Source organism: Oncorhynchus kisutch, unplaced genomic scaffold, assembly GCF_002021735.2.
Source record: "Oncorhynchus kisutch isolate 150728-3 unplaced genomic scaffold, Okis_V2 scaffold1697, whole genome shotgun sequence".
In the NCBI taxonomy this organism is placed as follows: Eukaryota; Metazoa; Chordata; class Actinopteri; order Salmoniformes; family Salmonidae; genus Oncorhynchus; species Oncorhynchus kisutch.
Genome location: NW_022263642.1, coordinates 26500 through 47485, shown reverse-complemented (window position 1 = coordinate 47485; position 20986 = coordinate 26500). Strand labels below are relative to the sequence as shown.

Below are 20986 nucleotides of genomic sequence, written 5' to 3'. Positions count from 1 at the left end.
GTTACAACAACAGTGGATCAGACATAGTGTTGTGAAAAATCATTGTGAAAGTGCAAAAAAAAATCTGTAAACATTGTAATCTCTGTGTAATATCATTTGTAACTCTTTTTCCGTATAGTCCAGTCGATTCCACTGGCCTTTAATGTCTCTTGCACTGAGATGCGTGTCTTAGACCACTGGCGCCACTCGGGCCCCTTTAGGGCCAAATTAGGGTCAATTCGAGCTGGCTTGAATGGAATTCTCTAATGGAGCTGGGTCGAGGGAAACCCGGCCAGTGCAGCCCAGTTTCACAACTGGTGCCAGCTCGATTAAAAATTGTGCTGGTGACGTTGTTACCATGCAACCACCAGATGATCACTGCTGGATGCTGATACCACGTTTAGCTAGCTCGTATTAGCTGTTTCTGTTAGCTTGCACATGGACAAGCAACACTGTTGTAGCGACATGGCATGAATTAGCATCATAGCTGGATCATTCATTTATTTGTGATTGAGCTAACGAGAGAGCAGGAATTTTTAACTGGCCAGGTCGTATTGAAAGCTAGCTAGCTAGCTACATCATATAGCCAATGCCATGGCTAGCAAGGTAGGAATAAAGCTAGCTAGTCTGTTATGTAGCGATAACATTAGCAAGCTAAATACATGGCTCTGTGTCTGGCTTCAAAGTGCAAATGGACCGAGGCTTCAGTAACATTTCAACTAACTATCTACTAACTAACAATAGCCATAACCCTAACTTTACCCTTATCCTAACCCTAAACTATGTTAAAACACCTATCCAAGAGTTTTGAGGTCTGGTAGGTGTTTGCAATGAAACTCAACCTGGAACACGGATAATGTTATGACAGGGGTTAGATGGGGGGCGGGGCCCAGTTATCAAGAACCCTTTCAGCAGCCATGTGTTGACTAACAGAGAAAACAGAAGTCACAGGGAGGCAGTGAACAATCATACACCTACCGTCTATCCACTTTGACACTAAACAGTGTCTTTGACACTAATATAAACAATGTGTTTACCTAAAAGATGGACATGATAATGAATATCTAATACAGTAATGGCACATGCAAAGTTACATTGGGAACTAAATTACATTATCTTATCTTGTTAGGTTATTTGTGTGTTGTGGTTTACACCAAACTCAACCTGATGACTGTCTGTCTCACACCTTCAAGAGGGCCTCAAACTTGTTAGCAGGGGGTTTCTGAGGGGTGAAAGATCACAAAAGATACCTGTTAGGAACAGTTAGAAATGTTTGTGTGTGGAGGGGGGGGGGGACTGGTGGGTTGTCTAACATTTTATTCTGCTTTTGGGAGGGTAGTGTGTTTTTTCCTTGATTTACATGTGCCATTTTGCAGGATTCACTATATAATGTATTCTACTGTATATAGCCACATTTGCTCATCTGCTTGCACTTCTTCTATAAAGGTGTTTGGTACTTGTCTTATGCACATGTTTTTCACATGCTTACTACAGATTTACACCACATAAACACTCAGCCATTTTCACTGGACTATCAAGCCCCTGTTGCTGCCAAATATATCATCACTAATACAGATTTGTTTATTTTGAGCATTTCAGATTCAGCATCTGGAGTACCTGCTTTATCAGGAGGATAACCTGGAATCTGGATACACTGTGACAATGGGGTCATTGTTCCTGACATCCCATGCCCCATGTCTTCTGAGAATATTGCTGTGCTCCAACGTCAATTGAACCCTACCACTCACTCCTCCTCTTTTGGTCAGGACATATAAATACATGCTCTTCGATTAGTTATGAGTCTCCAGCCATTTTAGGTGCAGTCCTCCAACACAATGGATATTGTTTTAGCCCCAGTGCCACTCTTGATAATGGCAAACATTTGGATTTTTTGGAGGAGGGTGAAAGGATAACAGGCCCAGCTGTCAAAGTGAGAGAGTAGGCTATTTTGGATAGATCAAGTACTTTTGTGTAGTCTATTTTTTGTTTTTTTTTAGCACTTTTTAAATTTAATTTTATTTCACCTTTATTTAACCAGGTAGGCTAGTTGAGAACAAGTTCTCATTTGCAACTGCGACCTGGCCAAGATAAAGCATAGCAGTGTGAACAGACAACACAGAGTTACACATGGAGTAAACAATTAACAAATCAACAACACAGTAGAAAAAAAGAGAGTCTATATACATTGTGTGCAAAAGGCATGAGGAGGTAGGCGAATAATTACAATTTTGCAGATTAACACTGGAGTGATAAATGATCAGATGGTCATGAACAGGTAGAGATATTGGTGTGCAAAGAGCAGAAAGTACATAAATAAAAACAGTATGGGGATGAGGTAGGTAAAATTGGGTGGGCTATTTACCGATAGACTATGTACAGCTGCAGCGATAGGTTAGCTGCTCCTATAGCAGATGTTTGAAATTGGTGAGGGAGATAAAAGTCTCCAACTTCAGCGATTTTTGCAATTCGTTCCAGTCACAGGCAGCAGAGAACTGGAACGAAAGGCGGCCAAATGAGGTGTTGGCTTTAGGGATGATCAGTGAGATACACCTGCTGGAGCGCGTGCTACGGGTGGGTGTTGCCATCGTAACCAGTGAACTGAGATAAGGCAGAGCTTTACCTAGCATGGACTTGTAGATGAACTGGAGCCAGTGGGTCTGGCGACGAACATGTAGCGAGGGCCAGCCGACTAGAGCATACAGGTCGCAGTGGTGGGTGGTATAAGGTGCTTTAGTAACAAAACGGATGGCACTGTGATAAACTGCATCCAGTTTGCTGAGTAGAGTGTTGGAAGCTATTTTGTAGATGACATCGCCGAAGTCGAGGATCGGTAGGATAGTCAGTTTGGCGATGTGAGTGAAGGAGGCTTTGTTGCGGAATAGAAAGCCGACTCTAGATTTTATTTTAGATTGGAGATGTTTGATATGAGTCTGGAAGGAGAGTTTACAGTCTAGCCAGACACCTAGGTACTTATAGATGTCCACATATTCTAGGTCGGAACCATCCAGGGTGGTGATGCTAGTCGGGCGTGCGGGTGCAGGCAGCGAACGGTTGAAAAGCATGCATTTGGTTTTACTAGCGTTTAAGAGCAGTTGGAGGCCACGGAAGGAGTGTTGTATGGCATTGAAGCTCGTTTGGAGGTTAGATAGCACAGTGTCCAAGGACGGGCCCGGAAGTATACAGAATGGTGTCGTCTGCGTAGAGGTGGATCAGGGAATCGCCCGCAGCAAGAGCAACATCATTGATATATACAGAGAAAAGAGTCGGCCCGAGAATTGAACCCTGTGGCACCCCCATAGAGACTGCCAGAGGACCGGACAGCATGCCCTTCGATTTGACACACTGAACTCTGTCTGCAAAGTAGTTGGTGAACCAGGCAAGGCAGTCATCAGAAAAACCGAGGCTACTGAGTCTGCCGATAAGAATATGGTGATTGACAGAGTCGAAAGCCTTGGCAAGGTCGATGAAGACGGCTGCACAGTACTGTCTTTTATCGATGGCGGTTATGATATCGTTTAATACCTTGAGCGTGGCTGAGGTGCCCCCTTGACCGGCTCGGAAACCAGATTGCACAGCGGAGAAGGTACGGTGGGATTCGAGATGGTCAGTGACCTGTTTGTTGACTTGGCTTTCGAAGACCTTAGATAGGCAGGGCAGGATGGATATAGGTCTGTAACAGTTTGGGTCCAGGGTGTCTCCCCCTTTTAAGAGGGGGATGACTGCGGCAGCTTTCCAATCCTTGGGGATCTCAGACGATATGAAAGAGAGGTTGAACAGGCTGGTAATAGGGGTTGCGACAATGGCGGCGGATAGTTTCAGAAATAGAGGGTCCAGATTGTCAAGCCCAGCTGATTTGTACGGGTCCAGGTTTTGCAGCTCTTTCAGAACATCTGCTATCTGGATTTGGGTAAAGGAGAAGCTGGAGAGGCTTGGGCGAGTAGCTGCGGGGGGGGCGGGGCGAGGTTGTTGGCCGAGGTTGGAGTAGCCAGGAGGAAGGCATGGCCGGCCGTTGAGAAATGCTTGTTGAAGTTTTCGATAATCATGGATTTATTGGTGGTGACCGTGTTACCTAGCCTCAGTGCAGTGGGCAGCTGATTCAAATGATCAAGTTATCATCAAACCTCAAGTGGTATTTATGTATTCATTTGTGATGCTATCCTTGATATGACCCTGCTATTGTCACATGCTACACGTGCACATGTATCTATCTATCCAATGTTATCATGATTTGTTATAAGGGATATTATCCCTATATTATGCAGGAAGTATTATTAAAGGATATGCTTTACATTGACATACAGATAGAGATGTAGTAGTCCCAGAGTTAATGATCCAAGGTAGTTTTGTATTTCACCTCCAGATGATTATGGTGACCGGTGTTAGAATAAAAAACACTAAGCTTAATCAATGCTCTCTCTCTCTATCTATCTGTCTCTCGTCAGCAGGTATGTTTTGATGTGAGAGAGGAAGCCAGTCCCGTCATTGCCACCTCACCCACTCTTAAGATAACCTTCGGGCCGACTTGGAGCCCAAGGCTGGTTAGGAGACACCGCTAGAGACACTTTGTAATTGTGATGAACTGATAGAATATTAGTGTAACACTGTAATTCATTAATCATATGCTGTCTTCCCTGTTCCTCTGTTTTACCTTTTCTGTCTTCTACACCTCTACCTCCTCTTTCTTCCTCTTTGTTGTAATAAACACCATATGTGCATTGAAGTACAGATTGAACTTGTATTTAGAACATACTATTACAATTATAATATTTATAATGCATGTATTATCTATTTATAACACCTGTATCATGACATTTGAATAAAGCGGTACACATTCTCCACTGGTGGAAATTAAGTATCTCATTGGAATACTATCCTGTGTCCTCAGATGACTGTAGATGAAGGGAGTTGGATAAGCATAGGTGTATTGCTGTATATATGAATTACAAATCAGCCTTTACATGTTTATAGTCTATTGTATAGTTACAATGTGTAATCATTGATGTCCCAGGAGCAGGAGTGGTAAAAACTATTGAAGTGTATAATTGTAATACATTGTTGCAGACACAGCATCATTCAAATAATGGAGTTTGATACATCTGGTATTGAATATGACTGAAAAATAATGTCTCACAGAGATTCATATCTGAACCGCACCTTTATTTTCCAAGGATGAGTACATGATCAGTGAATATGTTCAATGTACAGGCTACAATGTGGGGATCTCATGAGTGGTAATAACTACACTACATGAATATAGGACTTTCATCCTTGGAACATAAATGTCATTATATTCTACTCAATCCATAGGCTTCATTAATGCCTTTCAGACTTGAAGTCAATACAACAACTATGATAGCTGAGGTTCATAGATAGGTTCTGAACTAATGTTCATACCAAGGTCCATACACAGATCGACTACATACTGTAGCTAGCTACACATCCATAAGCATACAATTATTTTTATCAATCCATGTTTACCAAATGGGATATATTCATAAAATATGTTAATGGACAATAAAGATGTTCTATTTTATTCTATTCTGTCCTGTTCTATTCAAATTAGGATACTTGGTACTGCCACAAAAAAAAGACTGACGTGAAGTTGTCTACACATTAGTGAGCACTGAAGTTCAGAGTGACTTGACCACTCAAAACCCACGCTAACGTTTGAGGCCCTCTTGAGGGTGTGACAGAGTCATCATCAGACTGAGTATGGTGCAAACCACAACACAAACAACCTGACAAAGATACATGTCATTTAGTTTCCCAGATGCAACTGGGAAACTTTTTTTTGTGGCAGTACCAACCACTACTATAAAACACAATATCTCTAAGAGATGGACATGATCATAAATGTCTATTACAGCAATACTGACACCTGCATAGTTACATCTGGCTAACTTAATGACATTTATCTTTGTCAGGTTGTTTGTGTTGTGGTTGGTGTTTACACTAAACTCAGTCTGATGATGACTGTGTCACACCTTCAAGAGGGCCTCAAACTTTAGTGTGGGTTCTGAGTGGGAAAATACTAGAAAAAGATACCTGTTAGTGGGGAAAGAGATCATGATTGACGGATGACTGGTATCATTCCACATTTGACCAAATGTGAAATATTTTATGAAATATTTAAAAAAAAATGTAATACCATTAACCACTTACACTCATGGGAATTTACCTATATGGATAGGGCTTAATTGAAGTGTTTCTTGCAGAAGATATATGCATAACCATGGTAGCACTTAAAAGGGAACAGTTGGGAGACTATGGAACAATGACCAAACTAAAGGTGAGGACACAACAGGTCACCTGACTAGACTGAATCCAAACATTACACTGTTGATTATATGTGCATTTTACATTGACATTACATTACAAACCAGAACTGAACTAAAAAGTATTCCCTGACAATCCAGCTGTGTGTGAATGCAACATCCAACATTTACAAGTCATTCAACGAAGCCACTCGTACTCAAAATAAGAGCAACAACACAATATTTAAGTACCATTCCCTGTACCTTCTGACCAAGGCCTTAGGAATTCTGAACAAGAACATGAAGCATTTCCAAACCTTCCCGAGGAACCAGAGGCTTTCTATGGTGTCTGAAATACTACAATGTGATTTGGACAGCTCTTTAGACAAGCAAATCACCTCTAAATACCTTAAATACCTTGGAACTCCTGCTCCTGTTTTGAGGTCACCACCTACCTTGGTACCCCACTGGGGGGGTACTCTCAGCTGCCGCATGAGAAGGAGGTGCTGATTTGCCCCCTATGAAGTGTTCAATAGACAATATTTTCTATTCCATTCATATTAGGATACTTCCCAATGGGCACAGACGTCAATTCAACATCCATTCCACGCTGGTTCAACCTAATTTCATTGAAATGACGTGGAAACAACATTTATTCAACCAGTGGGTTGGTTCTTTCACAAACTTTTTACATTAAATCGTATCACTGAGAAATCGCTGGAACTGTGACGTCATTACCAGTTACTCACACAACCTGAGAGCCTGTGACCGTGTGACCGTAGGATCTGGTACTTCTGTGTGGGAACAATGTGTGTGGTTGTGTGGGCTTGTATTAGTCAGATGTCTGACCAGGTATAAGTAGACCTTTGCAGAAAAGCTGCAAACACAAGTCCTGAAGCTGATCAATACAAAACAACCTCAATCGTGCTCCAGTCTGGTAAGTTGAACTATCAGATCATTATAATCTTATAATTTGTTACATCAACAGTGGTGGTATGATATATAGCATTGTCAGTAGTAGTATTCATTATTTCTCTATAGAGTTTATATCAGTAGTACTAATTAAATACTTAGTTAAATACTAACTAAATACTTACTTAATATTTAGTTGTGTTACAAAGCGGGAATAAAATGGATTTAAATGTCATTTTTTTGTCAAAGATTTACACAAAATATATATATTTTTACCTTTATTTAACTAAGCAAGTCAGTTAAGAACAAATTCTTATTTACAATGACAGCCTAGGAACAGTGGGTTAACTGCCTGTTCAGGGGCAGAAGGACAGATTTGTACCTTGTCAGCTCGGGGGTTTGAGCTTGCAACTAGTCCAGCACTCTAACCACTAGGTTACCCTGCCGCCCCTAGTTTTGACTAGGTGTCAAAGTGGAAGAAATTATTTTACATTTGTGAAAAGTTAATGAAAAATAAAACAAATATATCTTGATTAGATAAGTATTCAACCCCCTGAGTCAATACATGATAGAATCAATTTTGACAACAATTACAGCTGTGAGTCTTTCTGGGTAAGTTAGGAACTTTGCCTACCTGCATTGTACAACATTTGCATGTTTTTGTATTCTTAAAGCTCAATCAAGTTGGTTGTTGATCATTGCTAGATAGTCATTTTCTAGTCTTGCCATATATTTTCAAGACAATTTAGTCAAAACTGTAACTAGACCACTCAAGAACATTCAATGTCGTCTTGTTAAGCAACTCCAATGTACATTTGGCCTTGTGTTTCAGGCTATTTCCTGCTGAAAGGTGAATGTATTTCTCTGTGTCTGGTGGAAAGCAGACTGAACAAGATTTTACTCTAGGATTTTTCTTGTGCTTAGCTTTATTCCCCCCGAAAAAACTCCCTGGTCCTTGTCAATGACAATTATACCCATAACATGATGCAACCATCACCATGCTTGAAAATATAATACTCAGTGATTTGTTCTGTTGGATTTTCCCCCTTATATAACGCTTTGTATTCAGGATATAATTAATTTAATTGCCATTTCTTTAGCAGTTTTACTTTTGTGTCTTATTGCAAACAGGTGGCATGTTTTGCAACATTGTATTCTGTACAGGCTTCGTTCTCCATCTGTCATTTAGGTAAGTGTTGTGGAGTGAGTACAATGTTGTTGATCCATGCTCAGTTTTCTACTATCACAGGCATTACAGTCTTTAACTGTTCTAAAGTCACCATTGACCTCATTGTGAAATCCCTGAACGGTTTCCTTCCGTTCTCTATAGAGTTTGCATATATCTGTTGTCATTCTGCGGTCAATTGGAAAAAAAGTAGCAAGACAATGTGGAGGATGAATCAGAATTAGTTGGGTAACGTTGATAAATAAGACGTTTTATTTACATAATATGCTTATGTGAGATACTTGTCATGAGAATGTCTCCTTTTGGAATATACTGTTGGCAGTTGCACTTTTCCCTTCTCAGCTAAGGAAAAGTCATTTGGGGCCCAGAGAGGGGAGAGGTCAGGTTTTTCTTTAGTATGTCTCTGGTGCTATGCAGAATATCAGAAAGGGAAGAGAACAGGATGGAACATTGTCTTCATATGTGAATGTATCTGTTAAACCATGTGAAGGGATGGTGTGATTAACAGGGAACCAATTACTTGTCTCCACAATGTCTGTTGCCAAGTCACTCCCCTCAGTGAGCTTGTCCAGGAGTGGGGTCAAGGCGGGGGGGGGGGGGGGTTACTTGAGATGGGAGTATCTAGAGTTGACAATTGAGTTATGCCTTGGATGAGGTAATGTTTTGGTACTATAAAGTACCAGGAACGGGATTAGAACCTCGTCTTAGAGACCAAACTGGATGATAATATATAGCTAATGCTATCTGGCTATGGGATACTCCTTTCTCGAGTAAAAGGCCCTTTGTGAAGTTTTCCTAAGATCTGTGGTTGGTCATGTAAGTTGAGAGGGGTGTATCTTTGCTATAAAATATCTCAGTTGCCATTATGTTGACACTCTCAACTTTTCATTAGAGATAGTGAATTGTTGAGAGTCAAATGCTATTGCAAAAGCTTTATTATTATTAAAGATGAAGTTTAAGTATAACTCTGACTGGTGTGTGGTTTGTAACTCTCCTCAATTGGTAATACAGGAAATTGCCAAAACAACAATTATTGAATGAGACTTGATTGACAGTAGTTTTACTTCACAATAAAGCCTTTATTAAATGGTGGGTTTCCAAAAAGTCCTGGCAATTTTTAGAAGTGAATAATATCATTAATAATATCTATAACGAATATAATGATTGCCAGTATGTTTACTATCAGCTCATATATGGTGCTTTTGCAATTGGTTTTAAAATGTGAAAAACATCAAAGCTATGTTGTATCATGTTGGGTACTGTTATGATGATTGGTATTTGTTTCCTGTACATGTTGTTTTACTACAGGTGCTGTTGAAGTCATGGGGAGAGACAACATCCTAACCTTTGCTGTGCTGTGTATCTTCCATGTTTGGACTCTGGGTGTGGACTCGAAGATGGTAAGACTTGGTCTCCAAGATGGTACTTTCAGCATATAGTCTTGCTACTTTTAAGATGAGAACAAGATTATTACAGTAAAAAATATATAATAATAATATATATAAAACTGTATTCTCCTCCGTATTCTCTGAAGGTTCATCTCCATCAGCCTGGTCTCAATTCCAGCATACCCTTAGACATGGTCCCTGACTCTGTTGACGACATGTATAACGGCTGCACTGAACAAATGTACAACAAGGTGCAGAAGGAATATCTTGTACATGAAAACAAAGAGCCCTTCAAAAATGCCTGGAAGTGGGCCGAAAGGTGTGCAAAAAATGTGAAGGAACGATTCCGAAAGGACAAGTCTGAGTACAATGTTGGCAACAAACTTTCACATAATCATATCAAGGCTATCTGTGCTTACACAACAGGTCATCCTTCAATACACTCAGAGTTCAACCAAGCAGTCCGGACCAATAGATATGAGTACACAACCTCCTTCCAGTTCCACTCCCTGCATTTCCTCCTGACTGACGCCATTCGCCTCCTGAAAAAAAAACAATCTTGTCACATCACATACAGAAGAACCAAAAGGAAGTTTGTGGGTAAAGTTAACAAAACTATTAGATTTGGCTACTTTGCCTCCAGCTCTCTTAACAAGGACAATTCTGAATTTGGAGACAAGTCCTGCTTTGAGATAGAGACGTGTTTTGGCGCTTACCTGAAGTCCTTCCCCAAAATGGGGACAAAAGAAGAGGAGGTGTTGATTCCACCCTATGAAGTGTTCAACGTTACTGAAGTACTCAAGAAAGAAGATGATCCAACACTTTGGTGTGATGTTGTGAACAAACTACAGAGCACCAAAATAGCCAAGAGTAACCTGAATTGCAAAATGTTTAAGAAGCCAATTATTAATTAAGAAAATGAACATTGAGTCATTGTCCCTAAAGAGGATGTAATTCAACCAGCTCAGCTTCCTATTCTCACGCTTCTTACAAAAATAAATACAATAAAATGTTGAGTGACCATAGTTTCTATTGTAATGCGTTAATTGGTTTATTTGTGGATGTTACATACAAACCTCATTCTGACTACCAGAAATAGTTATTATTAAGATGTGTGTATTAACCTGTGTATCAGACTTTAAAGCACTTACAGTGCCTTGCGAAGGTATTCGGCCCCCTTGAACTTTGCGACCTTTTGCCACATTTCAGGCTTCAAACATAAAGATATAAAACTGTATTTTTTTGTGAAGAATCAACAACAAGTGGGACACAATCATGAAGTGGAACGACATTTATTGGATATTTCAAACTTTTTTAACAAATCAAAAACTGAAAAATTGGGCGTGCAAAATTATTCAGCCCCCTTAAGTTAATAGTTTGTAGCGCCACCTTTTGCTGTGATTACAGCTGTAAGTCGCTTGGGGTGTTGTCTCTATCAGTTTTGCACATTGAGAGACTGACATTTTTTCCCATTCCTCCTTGCAAAACAGCTCGAGCTCAGTGAGGTTGGATGGAGAGCATTTGTGAACAGCAGTTTTCAGTTCTTTCCACAGATTCTCGATTGGATTCAGGTCTGGACCTTGACTTGGCCATTCTAACACCTGGATATGTTTATTTTTGAACCATTCCATTGTAGATTTTGCTTTATGTTTTGGATCATTGTCTTGTTGGAAGACAAATCTAAGTCCCAGTCTCAGGTCTTTTGCAGACTCCATCAGGTTTTCTTCCAGAATGGTCCTGTATTTGGCTCCATCCATCTTCCCATCAATTTTAACCATCTTCCCTGTCCCTGCTGAAGAAAAGCAGGCCCAAACCATGATGCTGCCACCACCATGTTTGACAGTGGGGATGATGTGTTCAGGGTGATGAGCTGTGTTGCTTTTACGCCAAACATAACGTTTTGCATTGTTGCCAAAAAGTTCAATTTTGGTTTCATCTGACCAGAGCACCTTCTTCCACATGTTTGGTGTGTCTCCCAGGTGGCTTGTGGCAAAATTTAAACAACACTTTTTATGGACTTTCTTCTTGGCTTTCTTCTTGCCACTCTTCCATAAAGGCCAGATTTGTGCAATATACGACTGATTGTTGTCCTATGGACAGAGTCTCCCACCTCAGCTGTAGATCTCTGCAGTTTATCCAGAGTGATCATGGGCCTCTTGGCTGCATCTCTGATCAGTCTTCTCCTTGTATGAGCTGAAAGTTTAGAGGGACGGCCAGGTCTTGGTAGATTTGCAGTGGTCTGATACTCCTTCCATTTCAATATTATCACTTGCACAGTGCTCCTTGGGATGTTTAAAGCTTGGGAAATCTTTTTGTATCCAAATCCGGCTTTAAACTTCTTCACAATAGTATCTCGGACCTGCCTGGTGTGTTCCTTGTTCTTCATGATGCTCTCTGCGCTTTTAACGGACCTCTGAGACTATCACAGTGCAGGTGCATTTATACGGAGACTTGATTACACACAGGTGGATTGTATTTATCATCATTAGTCATTTAGGTCAACATTGGATCATTCAGAGATCCCCACTGAACTTCTGGAGAGAGTTTGCTGCACTGAAAGTAAAGGGGCTGAATAATTTTGCACGCCCAATTTAAGGATTGACTGGCTGGCTCCACAGTACTGTAGTACAGTACTGTCCACAGTACTGTTACAGAGCAAAGTTGGCGTCTTGACTTAAATTGGCCGACAGGTGTCACTCATCACCAGATTCTCAGAGCAGGTGGGGCCCCACCCCTGCTGTCCCTGATTGGCTCCCCTCTTATTTCTGTCTTCCAATGGGGTGCAAATACACACGTGATTCTCTGCTGGTTGGTTAATAAATCAATATGCAGCACAGAGAAACACACACACTCAGTCAAGTGAAGAAGTCTCCCCCCCCCACCTCTCTCTCTCTCTCTCACTGTATCTTCTTCCTTCATCCCTCCCTCCCTCCACCCCCCCCTCTCTCTCTCTCATCTCTCTGTCCCTCCCTCCCTCAGGTTGGAGGTGTGCAGGACCAGGATGGAGCCTCTGGCTCCCAGGTAGAGTGTGTCAGAGCTGGGGTCCAGCAGGAGGACGCTGGTGTTGGACACCCCCAGAACTGTGCCTGATGAATAAATTAACTAAGCTGATGCTGTGTTGTTTGTATATTAATTTGGGTCTAAAAACAAGACATAACCAATGAGTTTTCAAATACTGTCCGCATGGTCAGTAGTATCTAGTCTATTGATGCAAGGAGCATCAATCTAAGGAACATAATGAAGAAATGCCCTTCAAAATCTGTCAGTTTAAGCTAGAGATACCAGTTTTTTTGCATGGGCTGCTTCTCAATCTAGCATATCTGCCTATAGTGGCCTTTCAGCATCTGTAGTGGAAAGTGCTGTTTGTCAGACTGGAGACAAATTCGGCCTTCTCATAAAAACATCTGTAGCATCTGAACGGTTCAGCCCACTAACTAATATGACCACTCTATGGAAAGTTGGGACTCTCACAAACATGAGAGTCATGGTACCCATACAAATAAATGGAAGTAGGGTTTCAATGTGTGTAAAAAATATACAGTCGTGGGATTTGGTGGCGGAATGTTTGCTGCCATAGCGATAGAACAAGAGATCTCTTTGCCTTCAGCCATCAAGGTAAGTAGTGAAGCCAGCTAACAACGAGTTGATCAGTGTTGTAACTAGGAGTAGGACACGGTGTGTGTTCGCATATGGAACGTAGCTGCGCCTATACTGTACTTAGCTACAAAAATAACAAACTTGTGGTTTTCGAGCCACTTTTGATACCATGTTTCAGTATGATATGTTGGATAACTTTTTATGGCTGCAGGGGCAGTATTGAGTAGCTTGGATGAAAAGGTGCCCATTGTAAACGGCCAGCTCCTCAGTCTCAGTTGCTAATATATGCATATTAATATTAGTATTGGATAGAAAACACTCTAAAGTTTCCAAAACTGTAAAATATTGTCTGTGAGTATAACAGAACTGATATTGCAGAAGAAACCCTGAGGAAAATCAAACAGGAAGTGGCTTCTATTTTGAAAACTCCATGTTCCATAGCCTCCCTTTGCTGGATTTAAAGGGATATGAACCAGATTCCTTTTCCTATCAGTTCCTCAAGGTGTCAACAGTCTTCAGACATAGTTTCAGGCTTTTAGTTTGAAAAATGAGCCAGAACGATAACGTCGCGTCAAGTGGTCACATGAGTTTTGCTCATGCAACAGAGTTTGGATAGGTATTGCTTTTCCCTCTCCTACTGTGAAAGACATTTGCGGTTGATATATTATCAATTACATATTTTAAAAACAACCTGAGGATTGATTATAAAAAAACGTTTGACATGTTTCTGTGGACATTATGGAAACTATTTGGAGTTTTCGCCTGCGTTGTCGTGACCGCTCTTTCCTGTGGATTTCTGAACATAACGTGACAAACAAACGGAGGTATTTTGGATATAAAAATAATCTTTATGGAACAAAAGGAACATTTGTTGTGTAACTGGGAGTCTCGTGAGTGAAAATATCCAAAGATCATCAAAGGTAAACTATTATTTTGATTGCTTTTCTGATTTTCGTGACCAAGCTTCCTGATGCTAAGTGTACTTAATGTTTTGTCGTGCGATCGATAAACTTACACAAACGCTTGGATTGCTTTCGCTGTAAAGCATCATTTCAAAATCTGACACGACAGGTGGATTAACAAAAGGCTAAACTGTGTTTTCCTATATTGCACTTGTGATTTCATGAATATGAATATTTTTAGTAATATTATTTGACTGTGGCGCTATGCTATTCAGCGGTTGTTTTTAAAATATACTGTATATTCGATAATATATCAACCTGGTGTGTAGGTTTTTCAATAACACCGGGAGAAACAATGGCCACTTTACTCTGTAGCGCAAAACTCACTCTGAGAGCCCCCACCTATCCACTTACGCAATGTGATCTTTCACGCTCATTTTTCAAAATAAAAGCCTGAAACTATGTCTAAAGACTGTTGACACCTTAGGGAAGACATAGAAAGAGGAATCTGGTTGATATCCCTTTAAATGGAGGATAGATATGCATAGGAACAGAGAGGTTTCAAAATAAGAGGCACTTCCTGATTGGATTTTCCTCAGGCTTTCACCTGCAATATCAGTTCTGTTATTCTCACAGACAATATTGTTTACACTTTTGGAAACTTTAGAGTGTTTTCTATGTTAATCTGACAATTATATGCATATCCTAGTTTCTGGGGCTGAGAAATAGGCAGTTTCAAATGGGTACGTTTTTTAGCCCAAAACGACAATACTGCCCCCTACACGCAAAAGGTTAAATATACTTAAGTATCAAAAGTACGTAATTTAAGTAAAAGTAAAAGTATTAATCATTTCAAATTCCTTATATTAAGCAAACCAGACGGCACCATTTCCTTGTTTTTATATTATTTACGGATAGCCAGGGGCACACTCCAACACTCAGACATAATTTACAAACAAGGCATGTGTTTGATAGTGAGTCCGCTAGATCAGAGGCAGTGGAGATGACCAGGGATGTTCTCTTAAAAAGTGTGTAAATTAAACCATTTTCCTGTCCTGCTAAGCATTCAAAATGTACGAGTACTTTTGGGTGTCAGGTAAAATGTATGGAGTAAAAAGTACAATATTGTCTTTAGGAATGTAGTGAAGTAAAAGTAGTCAAAAATATAAATAGTCAAGAATAGATATCCCAAAAAACGACTTAAGTAGTACTTTAAAGTTGTGGATGGGTTGTTATTAGTAATTGTGGGCAGGTGCAGGGTGAACAAACAGCTGACCCTCACATGGCTTCTGTCTTGAACCATGACAAAGATTGTCTATTATATTGAGAAGATAATCAAGTGACAGCTCTATCAATGGAAATACATATCCTCAAATTATGGAAGGCGAGATCAGGTATATCAGGCGATATACTTTCACGTGTGTGAACGTCTGACGTCATTTCTGGTCACAACTTGCAGGCTTGTTTTCGAGTTGCTGTGCGTTTTGTTGCCAACCTGTTTTGCTACCTGACAACTTTACGTTTTTCACTTTTTAATTACCGTTCATATATTTATTTATTTTTTCCTCAACTTTTTCACTCCGGACGCTTTATCTGGACACGATTCGTCAGGACCTCCAACAGCCGAAGCTAAGTAGTAACATTAACATGATGCCTTCTAATTGCAGCCGCTGTACTCGCCTTACGGCGAGGATAGCTGTGCTGCAAGCCCAGCTTCAGACGCAATCGTTAGGCAAGGGTAATTTCAGTGTAGGAAAGGATGAAACAGCGTCTGTGGCACCAGTAAGTACAGATAGTAGTGTAAATCCCCTGGCACAGTCCCCGCAGCCGGACAACTTTCTCACGGTTTCTGGAAGGAAATGCTGTAGGAACGCTCAACCGGTGTCGCTCATTCAGCCGACAGAAACTTTCAACCGGTTTTCCCCATTAAGCAGCGGGTCAGAGTCAGAGGCCGATTCTTCTCTGGTCTCTACTCCTCCCGTTACGGGGTCTGAGACGCCGAAGCTTCCCACCATTAGCTCTGACAAATTGAAAACTCTAGTCATTGGCGACTCCATTACCCGCAGTATTAGACTTAAAGCGAATCATCCAGCGATCATACACTGTTTACCCGGGGGCAGGGCTACCGACGTTAAGGCTAATCTGAAGATGGTGCTGGCTAAAGCTAAAACTGGCGAGTGTAGAGAGTATAGAGATATTGTTATCCACGTCGGCACCAACGATGTTAGGATGAAACAGTCAGAAATCACCAAGCGCAACATAGCTTCTGCATGCATATCAGCTAGAAAGATGTGTCGGCATCGAGTAATTGTCTCTGGCCCCCTCCCAGTTAGGGGGAGTGATGAGCTCTACAGCAGAGTCTCACAACTCAATCGCTGGTTGAAAACTGTTTTCTGCCCCTCCCAAAAGTTAGAATTTGTAGATAATTGGCCCTCTTTCTGGGACTCACCCACAAACAGGACCAAGCCTGACCTGCTGAGGAGTGACGGACTCCATCCTAGCTGGAGGGGTGCTCTCATCTTATCTACCAACATAGACAGGGCTCTAACTCCTCTAGCTCCACAATGAAATAGGGTGCAGGCCAGGCAGCAGGCTGTTAGCCAGCCTGCCAGCATAGTGGAGTCTGCCATTAGCACAGTCAGTGTAGTCAGCTCAGCTATCACCATTGAGACCGTGTCTGTGCCTCGACCTAGGTTGGGCAAAACTAAACATGGCGGTGTTCGCCTTAGCAATCTCACTAGGATAAAGACCACCTCCATTCCTGTCATTACTGAAAGAGATCATGATACCTCACATCTCAAAATAGGGCTACTTAATGTTAGATCCCTTACTTCAAAGGCAATTATAGTCAATGAACTAATCACTGATCATAATCTTGATGTGATTGGCCTGACTGAAACATGGCTTAAGCCTGATGAATTTACTGTTTTAAATGAGGCCTCACCTCCTGGCTACACTAGTGACCATATCCCCCGTGCATCCCGCAAAGGCGGAGGTGTTGCTAACATTTACGATAGCAAATTTAAATTTACAAAAAAAAAAATGACATTTTCGTCTTTTGAGCTTCTAGTCATGAAATCTATGCAGCCTACTCAATCACTTTTTATAGCTACTGTTTACAGGCCTCCTGGGCCATATACAGCGTTTCTCACTGAGTTCCCTGAATTCCTATCGGACCTTGTAGTCATAGCAGATAATATTCTAATCTTTGGTGACTTTAATATTCACATGGAAAAATCCACAGACCCACTCCAAAAGGCTTTCGGAGCCATCATCGACTCAGTGGGTTTTGTCCAACATGTCTCTGGACCCACTCACTGTCACAGTCATACGCTGGACCTAGTTTTGTCCCATGGAATAAATGTGGTGGATCTTAATGTTTTTCCTCATAATCCTGGACTATCGGACCACCATTTTATTACGTTTGCAATTGCAACAAATAATCTGCTTAGATCCCAACCAAGGAACATCAAAAGTCGTGCTATAAATTCACAGACAACACAAAGATTCCTTGATGCCCTTCCAGACTCCCTCTGCCTACCCAAGGACGCCAGAGGACAAAAATCAGTTAACCACCTAACTGAGGATCTCAATTTAACCTTGCGCAATACCCTAGATGCAGTTGCACCCCTAAAAACTAAAAAAATGTCTCATAAGAAACTAGCTCCCTGGTACACAGAAAATACCCGAGCTCTGAAGCAAGCTTCCAGAAAATTGGAACGGAAATGGCGCCACACCAAACTGGAAGTCTTCCGACTAGCTTGGAAGGACGGTACCGTGCAGTACCGTAGAGCCCTTACTGCTGCTCGATCATCCTATTTTTCTAACTTAATTGAGGAAAATAAGAACAATCCGAAATTCCTTTTTAATACTGTCGCAAAGCTAACTAAAAAGCAGCATTCCCCAAGAGAGGATGACTTTCACTTTAGCAGTGATAAATTCATGAACTTCTTTGAGGAAAAGATTATGATTATTAGAAAGCAAATTACGGACTCCTCTTTAAACCTGCGTATTCCTCCAAACCTCAGTTGTCCTGAGTCTGCACAACTCTGCCAGGACCTAGGATCAAGAGAGACGCTCAAGTGTTTTAGTACTATATCTCTTGACACAATGATGAAAATAATCATGGCCTCTAAACCTTCAAGCTGCATACTGGACCCTATTCCAACTAAACTACTGAAAGAGCTGCTTCCTGTGCTTGGCCCTCCTATGTTGAACATAATAAACGGCTCTCTATCCACTGGATGTGTACCAAACTCACTAAAAGTGGCAGTAATAAAGCCTCTCTTGAAAAAGCCAAACCTTGACCCAGAAAATATAAAAAACTATCGGCCTATATCGAATCTTCCATTCCTCTCAAAATTTTTAGAGAAGGCTGTTGCGCAGCAACTCACTGCCTTCCTGAAGACAAACAATGTATATGAAATGCTTCAGTCTGGTTTTAGACCCCATCATAGCACTGAGACGGCACTTGTGAAGGTGGTAAATGACATTTTAATGGCATCGGACCGAGGCTCTGCATCTGTCCTCGTGCTCCTAGACCTTAGTGCTGCTTTTGATACCATCGATCACCACATTCTTTTGGAGAGATTGGAAACCCAAATTGGTCTACACGGACATGTTCTGGCCTGGTTTAGATCTTATCTGTCGGAAAGATATCAGTTTGTCTCTGTGAATGGTTTGTCCTCTGACAAATCAACTGTAAATTTCGGTGTTCCTCAAGGTTCCGTTTTAGGACCACTATTGTTTTCACTATATATTTTACCTCTTGGGGATGTTATTCGAAAACATAATGTAAACTTTCACTGCTATGCGGATGACACACAGCTGTACATTTCAATGAAACATGGTGAAGCCCCAAAATTGCCCTCGCTAGAAGCATGTGTTTCAGACATAAGGAAGTGGATGGCTGCAAACTTTCTACTATTAAACTCGGACAAAACAGAGATGCTTGTTCTAGGTCCCAAGAAACAAAGAGATCTTCTGTTGAATCTGACAATTAATCTTAATGGTTGTACAGTCGTCTCAAATAAAACTGTGAAGGACCTCGGCGTTACTCTGGACCCTGATCTCTCTTTTGAAGAACATATCAAGACCATTTCGAGGACAGCTTTTTTCCATCTACGTAACATTGCAAAAATCAGAAACATTCTGTCCAAAAATGATGCAGAAAAATTAATCCATGCTTTTGTCACTTCTAGGTTAGACTACTGCAATGCTCTATTTTCCGGCTACCCGGATAAAGCACAAAATAAACTTCAGTTAGTGCTAAATACGGCTGCTAGAATCCTGACTAGAACCAAAAAATTTGATCATATTACTCCAGTGCTAGCCTCTCTACACTGGCTTCCTGTCAAAGCAAGGGCTGATTTCAAGGTTTTACTGCTAACCTACAAAGCATTACATGGGCTTGCTCCTACCTATCTCTCTGATTTGGTCCTGCCGTACATACCTACACGTACGCTACGGTCACAAGACGCAGGCCTCCTAATTGTCCCTAGAATTTCTAAGCAAACAGCTGGAGGCAGGGCTTTCTCCTATAGAGCTCCATTTTTATGGAACGGTCTGCCTACCCATGTCAGAGACGCAAACTCGGTCTCAACCTTTAAGTCTTTACTGAAGACTCATCTCTTCAGTGGGTCATATGATTGAGTGTAGTCTGGCCCAGGAGTGGGAAGGTGAACGGAAAGGCTCTGGAGCAACGAACCGCCCTTGCTGTCTCTGCCTGGCCGGTTCCCCTCTTTCCACTGGGATTCTCTGCCTCTAACCCTATTACAGGGGCTGAGTCACTGGCTTGCTGGGGCTCTCTCATGCCGTCCCTGGAGGGGGTGCGTCACCTGAGTGGGTTGATTCACTGTTGTGTTCATCCTGTCTGGGTTGGCGCCCCCCCCTTGGGTTGTGCCGTGGCGGAGATCTTTGTGGGCTATACTCAGCCTTGTCTCAGGATGGTAAGTTGGTGGTTGAAGATATCCCTCTAGTGGTGTGGGGGCTGTGCTTTGGCAAAGTGGGTGGGGTTATATCCTTCCTGTTTGGCCCTGTCCGGGGGTGTCCTCGGATGGGGCCACAGTGTCTCCTGACCCCTCCTGTCTCAGCCTCCAGTATTTATGCTGCAGTAGTTTATGTGTCGGGGGGCTGGGGTCAGTTTGTTATATCTGGAGTACTTCTCCTGTCCTATTCGGTGTCCTGTGTGAATCTAAGTGTGCGTTCTCTAATTCTCTCCTTCTCTCTTTCTTTCTCTCTCTCGGAGGACCTGAGCCCTAGGACCATGCCCCAGGACTACCTGACATGATGACTCCTTGCTGTCCCCAGTCCACCTGGCCATGCTGCTGTTCCAGTTTCAACTGACCTGAGCCCTAGGACCATGCCCCAGGACTACCTGACATGATGACTCCTTGCTGTCCCCAGTCCACCTGGCCATGCTGCTGCTCCAGTTTCAACTTCCACCTGACTGTGCTGCTGCTCCAGTTTCAACTGTTCTGCCTTATTATTATTCGACCATGCTGGTCATTTATGAACATTTGAACATCTTGGCCATGTTCTGTTATAATCTCCACCCGGCACAGCCAGAAGAGGACTGGCCACCCCACATAGCCTGGTTCCTCTCTAGGTTTCTTCCTAGGTATTGGCCTTTCTAGGGAGTTTTTCCTAGCCACCGTGCTTCTACACCTGCATTGCTTGCTGTTTGGGGTTTTAGGCTGGGTTTCTGTACAGCACTTTGAGATATCAGCTGATGTACGAAGGGCTATATAAATAAATTTGATTTGATTT

General features: G+C 41.7%; 1 protein-coding gene across 1 annotated transcript; it reads left to right on the top strand.

Annotated features, from left to right (window-relative positions):
• The first annotated feature begins 9653 nt into the window (after nt 1-9653).
• LOC116367491 (T-cell ecto-ADP-ribosyltransferase 1-like) lies at nt 9654-10633 on the top strand. The gene is made up of 2 exons (XM_031818893.1): nt 9654-9731; nt 9866-10633. The coding sequence occupies exons 1-2, from the start codon at nt 9654-9656 to the stop codon at nt 10631-10633; spliced, it is 846 nt and encodes a 281-aa protein (XP_031674753.1).
• The last annotated feature ends 10353 nt before the right edge of the window (nt 10634-20986 follow it).